General features: G+C 36.0%; 2 protein-coding genes across 4 annotated transcripts in view; both read left to right on the top strand.

Annotated features, from left to right (window-relative positions):
• LOC106143116 (tyrosine-protein kinase transmembrane receptor Ror) overlaps positions 1-7,641 on the top strand; it is a 34,907-nt gene extending 27,266 nt beyond the window's left edge. Inside the window, exons 2-8 of one of the 2 annotated variants that reach the window (XM_013345112.2) lie at positions 1,221-1,287; positions 1,626-1,772; positions 2,259-2,359; positions 3,623-3,826; positions 4,446-4,602; positions 5,044-5,202; positions 5,312-7,641. In XM_013345112.2, coding sequence (XP_013200566.1) covers positions 1,221-1,287; positions 1,626-1,772; positions 2,259-2,359; positions 3,623-3,826; positions 4,446-4,602; positions 5,044-5,202; positions 5,312-6,087 — 1,611 coding nt within the window. In that variant the 3' untranslated portion in view covers positions 6,088-7,641. Of the gene's footprint in view, positions 1-1,220; positions 1,288-1,625; positions 1,773-2,258; positions 2,360-3,622; positions 3,827-4,394; positions 4,603-5,043; positions 5,203-5,311 lie in introns of both variants that reach the window. The other variant, XM_013345111.2, reaches the window with a different exon arrangement.
• Positions 7,642-8,598: 957 nt separating this feature from the next.
• Positions 8,599-17,652, top strand: part of LOC106143115 (dedicator of cytokinesis protein 11) — a 34,355-nt gene continuing 25,301 nt past the window's right edge. For both annotated transcript variants that reach the window (XM_013345110.2, XM_013345109.2), the window contains exons 1-12: positions 8,599-8,803; positions 9,807-9,926; positions 11,493-11,665; positions 12,651-12,948; positions 13,308-13,482; positions 13,786-13,993; positions 14,396-14,699; positions 14,917-15,134; positions 15,767-15,957; positions 16,381-16,625; positions 17,016-17,215; positions 17,524-17,644. In XM_013345110.2, coding sequence (XP_013200564.1) covers positions 8,756-8,803; positions 9,807-9,926; positions 11,493-11,665; positions 12,651-12,948; positions 13,308-13,482; positions 13,786-13,993; positions 14,396-14,699; positions 14,917-15,134; positions 15,767-15,957; positions 16,381-16,625; positions 17,016-17,215; positions 17,524-17,644 — 2,301 coding nt within the window. In that variant the 5' untranslated portion in view covers positions 8,599-8,755. The remainder of the gene's footprint in view (positions 8,804-9,806; positions 9,927-11,492; positions 11,666-12,650; positions 12,949-13,307; positions 13,483-13,785; positions 13,994-14,395; positions 14,700-14,916; positions 15,135-15,766; positions 15,958-16,380; positions 16,626-17,015; positions 17,216-17,523; positions 17,645-17,652) is intronic.

Here is a 17,652-nt window from a genome sequence, read left to right as displayed (position 1 = left end):
TAGAATCCTGATAAAGGAGAGTCAAAACGCGCATCTAATCAAATTTAAGTAACTAAGTATTATAAGATATTCTGTAATGAAACCGTGTCTGTCTAAACTGTAAATTTTCGCCTGCAAAAAGCCGTATAAACCTTTAAAACAAATATTTAGTTCAACCTTTGTATCTACAAGTAAATGTACTTTTTAGGTGATTGAGTCTTGTTTGGTCTTGACTGATGATCTTTACTCGTAGTCAAATGTGTACTAAATAGCTATATCCAATCCATCCAATTATGTGACGTTTATTTTAGGTCTTCACATTTCAATTACTCCTGGTAAATCATATTCCATGAAATACCCTTTGCGTAAAAGGCCGCATCGCATTGTTCCTATTTCAGGTGAAATAGATTTAATTTGTAAGCCCAGCTCGTTTCATGGAATTTAATATAGTCTGAAAATCAGACGTGAATTCTCTAGTTCCATTTACATTACCGTCACAAAAGTAATCGACAATGGCATTACCAGGACAAAAGTTCTAGATAAGTAGCTTTGCTGTAGTACTTATACTAGCTAGGAATCAAGGACTGTGGTACTTTACTAAGTATCTGTTCCGTGGGTACATATTACGCCATACGAGTGTTTTAATTTGCGCGCAATTAGTTGTTTAAATTACTTAGTATGGGCGACGATGGCCACAGGATTTCCAAGAGGGAATATTTAATGCATTCCATCCATGTCCATTAAAGCTCACGTTCATTCATCACCATTATCATAGCAAAACCAGTAGGTAATTAAATAATTAACGTTACTTTATTTAGCTACGCAATCATACTTATAAAAATCTAGCTAAGTTTATATTGATCTATATAAATATAACACATAAGTACCTATTTTGTGATGATTATTCCTCTGTTCTATTCAAGGACCCTAAAACAAACACATTTATTACATTTAAGCGAATGCCTGAGACGTATTTAACTCTTTCACCTTTCCATGTTTGTTTGGTTTGACTTGCTCCTTGGGAATGCTTTTATTGGACGTTGGTTGTGTATGTACAACTCTTATATAAAAGTGCTTATTAACCGAATTCTACAGGAAACAAATGTAGGTAATGATCCTATTCTTAAATGTCGGAACTCTCACAGCACTATCATCACTTTATAGTAGAAAAAATTGAGCAAAGTCCTTTAATAACGGTGGCACACAGACAAAATAATAAAATTAATAACTTATTGTTTCAGAGATTGCGCGACAATGCCAGCAGAGTGGTCAGGGAAGAAAAACAAATAGAAGGCCAAGACAAACGAAGTAAGAAACTTCGAATACCTAATTTCATAGATTGTATGAAAGACTACCCACATAGGTTGCTCGGAAGTCGTTTTATTTAAAAACCTAACACACCATTCCAGAATGGTAGACATAGGCGAACCTCAGGCTCCTCACCAGAAAGGTCAGGATGTAACTGGAACTAAAGCTAGGAGGGTGATGACTGTATGTTAGACTTCTGTCTGCCCTCAGCTGAAGAGAACTGCTGGCACAAAGGGTCCGGACCCTGTGCCTGTCCCTTACGAAAAGAATCTACGGAGGGTTTTCACTATTTCCATTAAACTGATTACAATTATTTAATTAGTATTAAAATTTCACAGTTATATATTTCAACGGCCCTTGTCAGCCGGATTCGTGTGGAGAAATTGAGGAGGCGGGATGCATAAACGACAACAACCGACATTATTGTGTGTGCACCTCCAACGGAGAACCCACCACCACTGGCTACAAATGTCCTAGGAGCACAGGTACCTACCAAATACACACACAAAAAAATCTCTTCTTTAATACTTTCTTGGCTATCTAATAGGAAGGATATAAGTACTAGGGACTATTTACATCATATCGCTTTAAAGAATTAAAAAGTTTATAGTTGCGGTGAATAACTTTATCACCTTTATAACTGGGCTTATCAAAAAAAAGGATAAAATCATGTGTACCTAAGTTAACATTCTATCGTTGGATGGGTAGAGAGCTAGAGAGATTTTACAACACTGCCGAAGTTCGCAAGCGGATTTTTCGGAGAACAGATGTTTATCACAATATTAGCAGAACAGGTAGTACTACTAAGTACTAGATACTTTTATTAATTATTTTTTCTCAAATAGTACGATCGCGTTTTAGCACATGCGCAGACCACCGCCATTTTGAATCCAACTTATTTTTCGTTTATTATACGAGTAGCTACTGGTTTATCAAAATACACCTAACATCTTCCTGGTTACCACCCTCAGTGCCAGTGACTCCGCAGCCGATCCACAACATCATCCCACCGCAGGCTCGCACCACCAACTCTTCAGACTCCCGGTATGCCGCATCACCACCCACCGCTAAAGTAAGTTACTACACATTAGATTACTACTTTTAGTACCAAGAAAATATAAGGATAGGTAGGAGAGATAACAAGATCATCAAATTTGCAGAAACTAAAATCGTCTTTTACTTAAAAATATATATATTGTAAGCAGTAAACTATCTTATTTAGCCTAAAGTTGTTTACTTATCTTCCCCTTTCCCCATTAGTTTTACAGACGCATCTGTCTTCGTTAACACATTTTTATCACGTTATCACAAGAACCTGTCACGCGAACAAGATTGACTGCATTTTAACAAAAAAATTAATACATATTTTGATAAGATTTTTGTGATGCATGTAGGTATAACACGAGGTAGTTATTATGAAACGGCCCGAATATAAATTACGGAACATCCGCAAAAATTAAATATCAAATGGTAGGTATTGTAAAAGTCGGATAATGTTATTTTTTATTACCTACTAACATTATTATGAGAAAACATTTACTTTTTATGTACATTTGTTTGTAATATTTTCACACAAAATGACTGGACCTATTTTGATGATCTTTGGCACAGAAACAGATAAATCCTTCAGCAGAACGGCTTGCCAAATATAATGCTAGAGTAGCGTTATAATTATTTAGTTATTTTATTCATCTTACGTGTTGTATATCAGGTAAGCAAAAGTAAAATTGTTCGAAGCTTGGTCACTTCTAAATAGACAAGTAAAAATAACAAAATTAAAAAAAAGGGTCTCTAGACAAAAATAAACCTTATCGGTTGTGTATTGATTTTGCGCGCCAAGTGAAATGGATGGGATGACCGTGGAATCAGTGTTTTTCCATAGAATACTGATAAATATTCATAATTGGTCAGCCTTGATAAAGTTATCGTCCAAATTGGGAGCATTTGACGTTTAAACGAAACACTTTTGTTATTCTCTTCCGATAGAAAGAGTGTTCAAATAAATTGAATAGGTAATTTGACGTGTATTGGTTTTTAAATTGATCTACCAACTCGTAAGACCTACGGCATCGTAGCAGCCAAATCTAAATGTATTGGTACAGGCCACATTGCATTGTAGCCATATCGAATGTGGTGTTAACTATGGTGTGGTGTAACTAAGCGTCACTAAGTATGTGGGTGCAAGTGCACCAGATGTACTTGTGTAGTACTATGCAGACTAGTCAGATTATGTGAGTTTTTCACCAAAGTCTATTGGAAGTTTTAAGAGGGGAACCCAATCTAGGTGGGGTATCACACTTGTTTATTGTAAATTTTAAAGAAAATCTCTTTTCAGATATCGAATTTACTGATCAGTAGCACGAGGGTATCGGAGGCCAAAGTAGACGGATCCATCCAAGAGGCTAACGTGACTGGCGGGACGGGGGCTCTCCTCGCGGTCACAGCTTTGGGGGCGCTGGTGCTGGTCATAGTCACAGCCACCATCATCGCTTATTACCTCAGGAAGCGAATACGACTTGTAGATGGCAAGACGCAACCGGTAAGCATTCATATAATGTATTGAAATGAGTTGTTTGTGAAAGAAAGGTTGTACGAAAGGCCTAGAAGAACCTTGATCAAATCTGATTCTTCTGGTGAAAGTTCAGGTCAAGAGTAATCTGTACCGACGAGGTTACAAAATTTAATAAAATCGGATTAAACAAAGTGAACATATATAATCTTTGCCTAGCCCTCCGGGAAAGAGTCGTACATACATACTTATGTGATATTTTATCCCTTACGGTAGAAGAGAGTCTTTAGTCTGGAAAAAGCCAACCCGATTTTAAAGAATTATTGGCAGGAAAGTAGGTATCCAAAAATAGATGATGTGCCACTTATACTTTGTTCCAAAAAATTCAGATTTTAAAATCGTTGTGGAGTTTTAGGTTCTTTCATGGTTAGATTTAGACCGTTCCCTTCGCTACCCTCTCTCAGCATCATCCGCTCGGTTGATTAAAATAATCCCTAATTTTAACACCGGGCTTGACATATTTCTGTAATAAATTAAATAAATAAATAAAAACAGACCAAATCAAAGTAACCTGGTGACGCTGCTCTCTTGTCCTTAGCGTCGGCCAGGCGAGCCTCTTCTAGCTGACCGGTATATAACGAACCCCCAGTACGGCGTCTACGGCGGGCAGCTGCAGCATGCTGCCGCAGCAAGCAGCACTGTGAAGACTGACGACACCAATGACTCGCAAGTACCACTGCTGGACGGGAATGCCTTGACGTTTTTAGAGGAAGTCGGGGAAGGATGCTTCGGGAAAGTTCATAAAGGTCAGTTTGGTGTCCCTTATACCTATATCGTTTTTTATCATTGTAATTTTCAGGTAGTAATAATAGCTGCACTGTCTTCGGGGCTTCACTCCAGTGGGAATTTTGGTATTAGACTGTGTGATTTATATTAGGTTATATTCTACCCGTGTTCTAAATTTTATCAAAATTCGTACAGTGGATTTAGCTTCAAAGATTATCAAACATACATCCAAGCGCATTTATAGTTAGTAGATAGAATATGTAGCACATGCTCAATGCTGGTGAGATGATAGATAGATAAGTCTATAATCGCATGATATAAATTTTCACAGAGATAAATCTTTAGGAACGTGAAAACGAAATGGTCTGAAAATACAAATCTATAAAAATGCATCCAAACGAGGGAGAGTAATTAATTATCATACAGTTGTTTAAACAACAAATCCATAATTTACGTTTCAGGATTGCTAAAATCTGGGTCTGGAGAACAAGTGGTCGCTATCAAAGTGCTGAAAGAAAGTGCCGGCCGCAGCGCGGAGGAGGACTTCGTTCGTGAAGTCTCCATAATGTCAGCTTTCCGACATCCGAATATACTGACCTTGATTGGAGTGGTGTATAGGGGTAAGCTTTGTAATAATTTATCTTATAACAAACCATTTTTTATACTTCTTTTCGTTCGGTTCCATTCTACAGATCTCACAAATCAGCAGAATTTTGTTTTTTTTTTCAGATGATATAAACGCGACACCTTGGATGGTGTTCGAGTATATGGAGTGGGGTGACTTGGCCGGTGTACTAAGAGGTTCCAGAGGAGGAGGCCGCCCAGGGCCAGTTTTGGATGAACCTGCGCTCCTTCATGTCGCCTTACAAGTAGCCCGAGGTATGGAGTATCTTGCCGCGCGCCGGTTCGTCCACAGAGATCTTGCTGCCCGGAATTGTCTCGTAGGAGCCCACCTAACCGTCAAAATTGCTGACTTCGGTATGTCTAGGGACGTCTACACGTGCGACTACTACAAAATGGGTGGTGAACGACCAATGCCAGTGCGGTGGATGTCCCCGGAAAGTATTGTCTACGCTAGATTTACCCACGAATCAGATGTATGGTCTTACGGAGTAGTACTTTGGGAAATCTATAGCCGAGGGAAACAACCTTTCTATGGGCATAATAATGATGGCGCAACAAAACTAATTTTACAAGGCATCGTATTAGTGCCTCCAGAAGACTGTCCTAGATTTGCAGGTGACTTGATGCGGGCATGTTGGAAATCAGATCCTAGGGAAAGAATAGGCTTTGATGAAATCTGTAGGAAGTTGGAAGTGGCAGCAGCTGCCGGTGGAACAGCTGCGCAAACTCGTCTGCCGCGCCCTCCGCCTCCGGCGCAAGATCCCGAGGGCTACTTGATACCCGCTCAGCGTCCCGCTATGGATTACTTGGCCCCGTTGCCGGAACCCGAACAGGAGTCTGAATCTGAACTAAGCGAGGATGAGGATGATGAGTACACTTGACAGTCAGTGGCGGCACAAGCGCCACGGTACATGCCCCATTCGTCGCTTTTGGCTGCCGCCAACGTCGCCCTAACATTCCCCCGGGAATCTCAAAAGGCCCAATTTGATTGTTAAACCTTTCAAAACAAGAATAAGAGATTTTGAAAGTGTTCATTGATAATACTCAATTACCTAAGTGTGATATTTTAAAATATTATTAGGTAAACCCCATGTAGTTTCCCTTTATCTACATTTTTGAATGTACTTATCAAGGTGTGTTCTCAATGTGTGCCATAAACCAAAAAATATGTACCTAATATTAATAGATTTTAAATTGTATTACTGTTATTAATATGAATATGGATGATAATAACATTCAATACATTACAGTTAAGCGATATAAAATAATTGTAGAATGGTTAACATAAATAATCTTAGATCAACGCAAAAAAAGGTCTACCCTAAGACGTTACCCAATAATAGGTTAGTACCTACCTACCTACCAAATAAAAAATGCTTTGTATTATTTTTTAAAATTTTTAAGGCACCTATTCATCGAATAAAATACGCAGTTCACTTAGACTTTCCTCACAAACCTTATAAAACGCTATTATATCTTAGTAAAAATTTATATGTTTTCTTTATAAAATGATAATAAATTGTAATGTAAAATTTCTACAAATAATTGTTAATATTTGTGAAGAAATCTAGTAAATACGTATATTTTATCAAAACTATTATTGTAAGCCTGCGTTGCCATTTTTAAATATCTATCTACGTTACAAATATGTATATAACTAGAGATTTGGTAACCAGGGTATTCTATAAAAGCAACTAACTCTATCATTCAGACTTGCAACTTGCCGTTACTTAAAATGTATTGCAGGATTTTCAATCAAAACTAAATCATAAGATGGTTTTTTAAAGTATACTGTAACATTTTAAAAAAAGGCGATATTAATTTAAATACATACTTATACGATTAAGAATTCTGATAGAAAGTAAGTTGGTACCTACCTAAGTAGAATATAAAATTTTTCTAATTATCTTCGAAGACCTAACTGCTTGGGTAAAGTTGGGCAATTACGTTACGGGTAGGTTTAGTGTATAGCTATATGCGAAATACATAATATTAGATGCACAATCTCAACGTTTGCGCAGTTGCGCATTACAGATTTGTGTTGAAACGATGAAATTTAGAAAACGACCACGAATATAGAAATATCTTGTAGGTTCATGGTACTCCTACTATTGAGTTATTTATGTAGGTAGTAAATGTAAAAACTTATTTGTTCAGGTAAAAAAGTTTTAATATAAAAGTAGATGTATGTAAAGAGAAGATCTGAAATTTTAAAAACAATCTATACCTATAAAAATCTATGGGGCGTAGAAAATTATCTCGTATCTGCCACACCTACTTATACTTACCTAAATAAAATCCTGGCTACGCCTTTCACACACATAAAAAAATATTTTTACAATCGTTCATCTTTCAACGGCTGTCTATTGTCTGAATTTATCTGATAAATGTGTACCAAAATTAATAATTATACAATATAATTTAATGTTATGTAACATTTGTTTTATTTCTTCAACACTTACTCATAGGTAAGTACAGACAACGAGGTTTTAGATAATATGTAGTTGGACTACATACTTGCCCACCCGTTGCACAGGGCTTCGTTCACATAATATGTGTTGAATTTCATCAAATTCCGTCCCGTAGTTTTTCTTTCGAAATTAAGTAAATGATATTAAATTTTGAAGCTTACAGCAGTAAGTTTTTTTATCTTACCTATGTCTTTTACATTTTAAGAATTAAAAGCGCTGATGACGTGCAGGGCAGATGCCTGCCAGGTCATGATTTCTGGCCTTGGTGTGCTATGAATCGTCACTCTACAAATTTCTAGCTTTACAGGAAGACCGTTACTCGGAGGGTTCACTAGCTCTTAGACTAGTAGGTATCGCAATACATTAACAACAAGGAAATAGCGGATGGAAAGGTATGAGTGAGAAGGCCTAAACTAACTAACTTGATCAAAATAACAGTGGCAAAAGGTGAGGTTAAGAGTATCCATAACCGCTGAGCTTGCAGAAAGCTTAAGTTATGAATGTGGATAAACCGAAAGAATTTCGCAGAGATCGTGACATATGGATGTAGTCTGCCTGCCTCTGCGGGTAAGACGCGTGATTAAATTATATGTATGATTTTAACCATAAGATTTGCGGAGCTACTCTACTCATCCAAGGTGATGTTATCTACGACTTGAAATTGACACTTTAATGTAAGGGGAAATACAATGTCTAGACTCAAGACTTGTGCGTCTTTACTTAGCACTCTGGTCACGCTCCCATAATATTCTCACATACAAATTTGGCAGCATTGTCCTTGATCAAAGCCTGTTGTAGAACAAATGAGTAAAAAATGTCTTTGGTCGTCTGTCATTGTCATTTGTCACCTAATGACACAATGACAATCAAATGTCGTTCTTATATTGTTGCAAAATCTGTCAAATTCCGTTCCTTCAAATAGCTTTCGCTTGTTCTTGTTGAGATTTCGATTTTCGGCATTTAGTGTTGTAGTTTCTTATTTGAATATTTAAAATTTGAACTAGGTATATGGACTATTATATTAACAATATGCAATATTCTTCCTTCTATTTCTATTAGTGTGTGCACTCAGACAAAAATGCCACCCATAAACTCAAAGTCGAAAAAAGGAGGTGCCGAATACGAGGTAAGAAAATTTATATTATGCGCACCTACCTTTTCATGAAAATAGCGGTAGGTACTTTGTTTTAACATTCTTAAAGTAAGAAACCTTCATCACAGGTTTATAAAATGCGCACTAAATCACAACGGAACAGTGATACCAAGAATAAAAGCTAACAGTTTCTAATTTCATCTGAGCTTTTGTACAATTCAAAATTAATAATTTCCTGTATCAAATCTTATTTTAAATTATAAAGGTGTACTGGTTCTACATACTATTTGTATTGAAAGCGACAATGTTATGCATTATTTAAATTTTTAAGAATATTTTATAATCTAGGATGTAGTTTTGTGTAAGTTTCACCATTCTTTCTGTCTGCTAGGTACCAACATGATACTATTTTAAAGAATACACAACACATACCCTCTAGAACTAATTACATATATGAACAATGAGACTATCATATGACCTACAAACAAACATTAAGACCGTAAGATACCAAACCAATAGGAAATTTAAAATTAAGAAGAATAAAAATGACTGCACATCTGCTATTTACAAAAGTCAATTTAATTTATGTTTTGCAAATGGTACTTTGTAGCATGTTTTAAAAACACCAATTGTATGTTCTATTTCGGTGTTTATTAACATTATAATACACTCAGGAGTTGCTTCGGACAGTATTTACATAACATCTGATTACCATACATGCAAATGAGAGTAAATGGCTTTGATAATTTGTATGGCATAATGTTTAGTTAGGAATATCAGTTATTTGGTAAACATATCATAATATTCATCTACTAAAAGAACTTTCATTTTTGCCTAGATTTCTCCTATTCAAACATATAATTTTATAAAGTTCATTGAGCTTTGATATTTGCAGCTGTGACCATGATTAAATTATGGCCAGCGCACAGTAATCCAGTTTATAATATAATCAGTTTATATTAAAAAGTTTATAATAATGTAACATAATAAGAGATAAATATATATATTTTTTTTATAATTTATTGTTTAATTACAGAATGTGATGGTGAATAAATGCACAGCCTTGGACTTTGAGCGTTATATACAAGAAAACAAAACATTGCTATTGAATGACCCGCTCAGGGACATCCTGTTGTACCCTACTGATGATGTTTCTGTAAGTATTATTTTTGTTAATATGCTCTTATTAAATATATAATAATGGTTAAAGATTTTTTTATTACAGCAGGTGGTTTGCATTGCATGCATTTATGCATGCATTTATGCATATATAAAATAAAATAATATAGTTACCCTCCACACAATTATAGTATAACCACTTTTATTAAATTCTGTTTTTGTTAGCTTGTTGAACTTTAAATATTAAGGTTTTATAACAACCAGGCTGTCCAAATGCTATGTTCTTAGGCTAGTTAGTTTTGGCTGGAAATTTGTAGATTAGTTTGAAACACAGGTTTAAATAAACAGTGCTAATCATAAAGATATCTTCACAGAGATTTCTCATTTAAAAACTTCACTTGACAAATTTTTTGTTACTTCTTAACAGTTTAACCACTCAACCGATTTTGATGAAACTTGGTACAATTTATGACATCTATTTCTCTTGCCAGGTACACAGAGCAAATCATCTTCATGTTCAGTTGTTTGGTTTAATGATAGAATTGAAATTCAAATAGTGACAAGTTGCTAACCCATCACCTAAAAGAAGAATACCAAGTTAAGCCTATCTCTTAGTCGCCTTTACGACATCCATGGAAACGAGATGGAGTGGAACCTATTCTTTTTTTTATTGTTGCCGGGAACCACACGGCATATTTTAACCTTCATCATATATGATGTAGTTACATACAAATAGCTTTTGATTATCTAAATGTTAAATTTTCGGCACTGTGTAGTTATGTTGTTGACTGTACATTCATATTTTGCTGACTTGACCTATTGAAGGCGAAACTAATGTCTGTACTATCATTGTGAGAAGCAATAAAATGTTGCTGCATGTGGTAACATTTATTGCCTTGGAATCGGAAGATGTCTAGCTCTATTTTCGTCTAGGTCAAGGAGAATCTCTGCATATTGAGATCAATTTACATCAAAAAGTAGTGCTTTAGGTAAGATTGTCTGTTTAAAAAAAATTGCTTTAGATTTGTGGTAATGATAATTTATAAGAGGTACAACCCTCAGTGAATATCCACTCTATGTCAAATAATAAGATATAGTTAAGGTAAATGCAATGCAAAAATGAAAAAAAATCTTAACGGAAAACTTTAATTTCCTAGCCTTTATTTCTATAAAGCCTAAGAAATTAAAGTCTTAAATTTAAAATGAAAGTCTTTAATTGAAGTGTTCATAGCGTTGGCAATAAAAAAAACCTTTGACTTGTACCATTTTTTTTTTCATTTGCGCTGCAATGTGTGTATTATCAAAGTGCAATAAAGTGTTTTATATATCTTCATACTACCAAATACACATACATACATATATTCACGTCTATATCCCTTGCGGGGTAGACAGAAACAACAGTCTAGAAAAGACTGATATGTTCAGCTATTTGGCCTTAAAATAGAACCGTGTGGTTCCCGGCACCTATAGAAAAAAGAATAGGACCACATACACTGACCTATTGGACAATTCTTAGTAAGAAAAAATCTGATGCTATATAGTGTTAATATTTAAATATGAAGCCACTTAAACTAGTTATAGCATAGCATTTTTTTTGTTATAGAGTGTAGTCCTCCCACGTCGCTGGCGCACGGTCACAACCGCGGTGCCGGACGTGCGGACCGCGGCCACCTGCCCCCTGCTCACTCGACAAGCCCTTCTCAGCTATGCGTCCAGTTGGAACCTCATCCACTTCAAGTATACCGGCTACTCTGGCTCCTTCCTCAACTTGCCAAGGTTATACGTAATATTTAATTTTTTTCATTTATTTTATCTTATTTTATTAGGAACATCAACAGCAAAAAAGACCAAAACCAAAATAAGTAGTGACTAAGTAAAGCTTAAATATGTTTTTTTCAGATATTAAAATTTTAATATTTCAATCTTATTGGAACAAGTTAGTAAATCTAACTTATTCTAATAAGATTGTAGATAAAAATAAAGAATTCATTTTGATCTCTATCTTATACGTTTTTTCTTCGCGTGTCAATCAGGTTTAGACATGAAGCTACTCTTCCTATGATCAAAAAAAGTAAACAAATATTAAAAGTATGTATTAAACTACATACTTTTATCGAAATGTTAATTAAATCGAAATGCCCTAGTAGATTTCATGATACGTGCTAATTTTATGCGCACACTTTGGTCATTAGCGGCGTAATTATCATGCTTTTTGTTTCAACTTTGAACTGTTTTCCTCAAGGTCGCAACTGCATGCTTACTTAAAATTTAGTTCTTAATATAATAAGTACAAAAGCTTTATATTCTGAAGATTTAGCTATGTGCTAAATCGAAATCCAAATAAAGCTTCATGAATGATTAATTGGGTTTTCCCTTCACTCATGTATACAAAACATTCCCTCAACTCTATTTGTAAACAAAACAACTCTATCTATAAATAAATTGTATTGTGTTTCCTTACAAAGCGTCAATTAGTTCTCGTGTTCACAGTTTTGAATATCACAGTTGTAAACTATATTATAGTTGTAATGTACACATTATAGCTTTGCATCCTGCAGTCTGAAGTTGATCCCTTGTCACAAAAAAGACCACAAGTAAGTGGCTCAATTTTGGACATTGTTCAAACATTGGACAATGTTTTTGTATAAGCAGAAATAAGAAATGTGGTATAGGCTTTTTAAATAGGTGTATTGGATTTTCAATAGGATTTTCAATATCTATTTAAAATCTAGCCCTAAAACGAAATCCTTTTATTTCACAGACCTTTAACCAATCAGCTGCCAGAAGAAGTCTATGACATAGATGCTGAGACCGAAAGTGACAATGAAGGTCAAGCCGCAAAAGTGGACATTGGCACCAAAGAGGGTTACCTTCTCAAGGGCCCGGAGATAGGATCCGACAGAATCTTCAGTAACCTGGCGTCCAAATCCTTCAAGAAACGATACTGCTCAATGCTCAGAGAGGCGGATGGTACTTATATTCTAGAAGTGTACAAAGACGAGAAGAAAACTGATACAAAGCTCACGATTGTTATGGACTTTTGTTCGGATGTTGTTAGGGTATGTTATTTTTATTTATGAAAATAATATTGCATTTTAGCAGCGAATCGTCCTGTTGATCAGTCCACAGACGAAACAATTATTGGAAAAAGCTGGTAGATTCTATCATTCATTGTTCTTGCTAGCCTAATTCGTGGTCACAGCTTAATATTTCGAAAATGAGAATAATTAAAAAAATGATTTATTTGTACTAGATTTTTGCCATGATTCCTAGAGCGAAATGGTCTAGTCTCTGTGCCCAATGACCTCACAATCAGTTCAGTGGTTTCTAAGTTTATTCCTAACATAAACACAAACTCTTTTTAATATTTGTGTCAATTATAAAAGGGGTTACGCCATTATCATTTTATGTTTTCCAGAATCAGAAACGCGGGCGATATTGCTTTGAGTTACGCATGGCTGGCGGTAAAGGGTACACATTTGCAACCGAAAACGAAGAGGACATGAACGACTGGATAGCCGCTTTCAATGCAGCGTTGAAGAAAAAGTTGGACAGTTCAGAGGAACAGCAAAGCGATGAGGTTTTAGACAAAGGTTAGTCAAAAAATATCATATGGCAGATTAATGTCAAATGCGTGATAAATTTGTAATTTTCAACGAAAATAGGTTCTTTGTGGGAGTAAAAAATGAAAAGACTTTATAACAAGTGTTATGATATAGTCTCGTCTACCCTTTCGAGAGAGAGGCGTGATTTAATGTATGTATGTTAAACATCTGAAAAAGTAATTTTATCATTTACAACTAACCAACTCTAAAACCTTGTGATTCAGAGATTGGCCACTTTATCACCGCATCACACAAGTATTCGCCTTATACTTAATCCCATTTCCTTTCCAGACGCAGATGTGTCCCTAACAGCGGAGCCCCCTCCCCCCACCTACGGGACCCTCAAGGGCCTGGAGCACAGCATGAACCCGCTGCTCATGCGGTACTCCAGGGAAACGGACATGTCGATAGCCGCGGCGCGCAACGAGTGTCGCTCGAACATATTCAGCTTGCCGTACAAGAGGGCCCCCGAGCCAGAGCCACAGTTGGAGCCGTTCAAGTGAGAATTTTTATATATTTGAATACATTACACTAAACATTTTGTTACTAACTTTTAACTTTACTTAAAGTATTTTGTATGAAGTGTGTATGAAATATTCCTTAAATATAAGTGACGCTAACATAAGTGAACGAACTAGCTCGAACATGACTTTAATGTGGCCGGGAGATATTTCGCCAAATGACTTTTGTTGTTATAATTTAACTTTGGAACTGAAGCCACCTTGTTATTCATTTGGGAACATGTTCCTTTCAAGAATCTTTTTATCACATGCATGAACGTACAATGTGTTATGATTCTTCATCCTTTTGGCATTATTCCCGGCTACATCCTCACATCTCTGGAGACGTTATAATTGTGTACACTAAGTAAGGTAAAATATTTTTTTTTTTTACTTTTCAGAGAACACTTTGGCCAAAGAATATTGCTCAAATGCGAAAGTTTAAAGTTTAGGTTACAAGCGCCGATAGATGGCGACAAAGAGTTGTTGTGTCAAGTGGAACCTTACTACACTCATCTGGCATTATACGACGCTAGGAGCGGTAGAAAACTAACTGAAAATTTCCATTTCGATTTGAACCACGAAGCGGTGAAGGATCTAGTCAAAGATGATGAGTGCACCAAGTCGTTAGTAGAGAATTTTAGCTACGATGTTAAGTTAGATGTTAAACAAATACCGGATGAATGGTATAGATCAAAGAAACAGGTAAGACTGAAAAAGGTAACATTTGTTTTATCCCAAAAAGAAAATTACGTTACATATGATTTCTTATTTTATGGCTGAAAATATTTAGAAAATAATCTGCGTAACAATAATAATGTCACAAATCAACAATTTATTATTTTTCCTCTATTGTCGCATGTGTTTCTCAAATACATAAAATTTTCAGCAATCATTATCTATCCTTATTATCTATTTTCAGGTTGTTCTATCTGTAAACAATCCCCACCCAGACCTGTTTCTGGTGGTGAGAATAGACAAAATACTTCAAGGGCATGTGAGCCAAGTTCTGGAACCTTACCAAAAAGCCACTAAGGACCCTCGATTGGGGCTAAAAGTCCATAAAACTGTGCAAGCCTACGCCAATAGAGTCGGCAGTTATAGAATGCCGTTTGCTTGGACTGCGAAACCTTTATTTAGGTAAGAATATTTTAATATTTATAAATAATACAGGTAACGTACCTTTATTTGTGCGAGGTCAGTCTCTCGGTGACCACGGATCATTGTAACATGATTCGAAATGTCCGAGATAAAATAAAGGTACGTTACGTACGCGGTTAATACCTGTGTTATTTATAAAAAGTACAATGCCACGGGAAAGGTTAAAATCAAGAATATTTTATATTAGAACTAGATACTTATTGGAAATATATATCTATTACAAAATAATAAACATATGTATATGTTATGAACTATAAATGTTTGTAAAACTCAGATTTGTAAACTTTGGGACTACTTGTTGTTTATATTCAATGGTTGTTAATGTAACTCTCAATACGCGTAATTGAAGGAAGAGACTTATTTGTTCGTACGAGTAATTGTAGTAGACTTAAAAATTACGAAACCAATGATGCCGGCAGTTACAAATTGTACGTAATAATTTCATAGCATTGAAGTGTAACCATACGAGAGAAAGAGTGTGTATGAAATTCAGAAGACGAAGAAGCATCTCGACTTGGCTGGTTTCTGTTCCATATTTCCGTATTTTAAATACATTTTAGGTCATTAATCAATCTCCGACAAAAAATTCATTACACGTATGCTTATTCCAGAATGTATAGCAACGATTTGGACACGACTCCCGAGTTTTCCGCTATCTACCGACAGGAGCCTAACAAGATGGCGGATGACGATCTCCTGAAAATCCTGTCAGATTTCCGCAAACCAGAGAAGCTGGCTAAACTAACTGTGATACCGGGATGGCTCAGTATTGTGGTACAACAGTGCAATGAACAAATACCAAGTGAGTCTTTGAAGTAATTTGAATTATGTATGTGAACAGAAAGTAAATAATATGAAATGAAAATACCCTCGAGTCTCGAGTACTTGACATTTCATATGATTATTAAGATGAAAGTTAATTTGAATACGGACTAAGATTTTATTGAATTTATCGCTTTTCAAAAAAAGATAAAGTTATTGGAAATGTGGTCCATTTCTTAGTTACAATTCACAGCCGACTTTGATGATGTTTTATCTGTAGGTATATTGATTTCACGGGCTACATTGTCCATGATCGTTATTCTGGCGCTTTTTCAACCACGATCCAAGTCGGAGAATAACAATAACTATTTTCTCCGCTTAACCCAAAGGTTGACTGTAAGATAACGCATTAAATCCGCCCATTCTAACAATATTGTTGTAAAACAAAACATTTCACTTCCAGATTGCATGACAAGTGCTTACGCGGCGTTGAAACCATTCCCACTACCTCCTTCATCGCCGCTCACGTTAGAACTGGCGACACTGAACGTGGACCCGGAGCAGCCGTACGCAGCGTACATCCACCATTTATACGTGCGACCGCTGTCTTTGAATTTCGAATCGCAGAAAATGTTCGCGCGGGCGAGGAATATCGCTTGCTCTATTGAATTGCGCGATAGCGATACTGGTGAAAATACGCCCTTGCAGGTAACTAAAAAATTTTGTAAATTGAATATCGAATTGAAGATATCATTAGGGTTTCTTTATACTACTTGCAGGAAAAAGCAAGCTTCTACCACACTGGTACATGCCTTAAATTCTGAATTTTTATTTATAACGATACAACATTCTAATTAAAGATTGGAGTAGTTAACGAAATTATATCTTCTTCCTTTCGTAAAGCCAGTTTACATCCTCACCCTTGAAAAGGAAACCCGAAATGTGGCTAATGACTATGATTTAGGTAAGTCAGGTTTTTACCTGAAACTTCCCGTTCATCTTTTCATATCAATTTATAAGTGAGCTGTTGCAATTTTGTATATTTGCTACACACAAGTCATGAATTTCTGAAAATTTCTTTAATGGGTAACCATTTAGGTGGTGTACGGAAGAACGGGTATGACGTCACAATACCGATGTTCAGTACTGCATCACAACGCCAACCCCACGTGGAGCGACGAAGCCAAGATCCGTCTTCCAGCCACTATAACGCCGGCACATCATCTGCTATTCACATTTCATCATATCTCCTGTGACATTGCTAAGAAGAACGACGCTAACGTGGAAACTTGTATTGGGTGAGTGGTTAAATAAATTGTGCGATGTATTTGTTTAATATTCTTCGATTAAGATGAATAATACATTAAAAACAAAAGACGCAACTAAGACACTGGAACATCAAAAATGTTGCTACCTATACATTTTTTATTTTCTGCATTGCGTTACTAGGCAACAAGTCGAAAGTCGTAAAATTTGGCAAGGCTAGCAACCTGTCAACATTCATATTATTAAGCCGAACAGCTGAACGTGGCCTTTCAATCTTTTCAAAACAGATGGCTCTTCTTAACCCGTACGTATGTATGATTCTACATACTACCTTTTTCAGATATGCTTGGGTGCCATTACTGAAGAACGATAAGTTTGTAGATGAAATTGTTCTTCTACCGATTGCAACGCACCTGCCATCGGGATATCTTGCTATTCAGCCCTTGGGATTAGGGAAAGGGGTAAGTAA

Source organism: Amyelois transitella, chromosome 2, assembly GCF_032362555.1.
Source record: "Amyelois transitella isolate CPQ chromosome 2, ilAmyTran1.1, whole genome shotgun sequence".
Lineage (NCBI taxonomy): Eukaryota > Metazoa > Arthropoda > Insecta > Lepidoptera > Pyralidae > Amyelois > Amyelois transitella.
The sequence above is the reverse complement of the archived record's forward strand: the minus strand, read 5'-3'. Positions and strand labels throughout refer to the sequence as shown.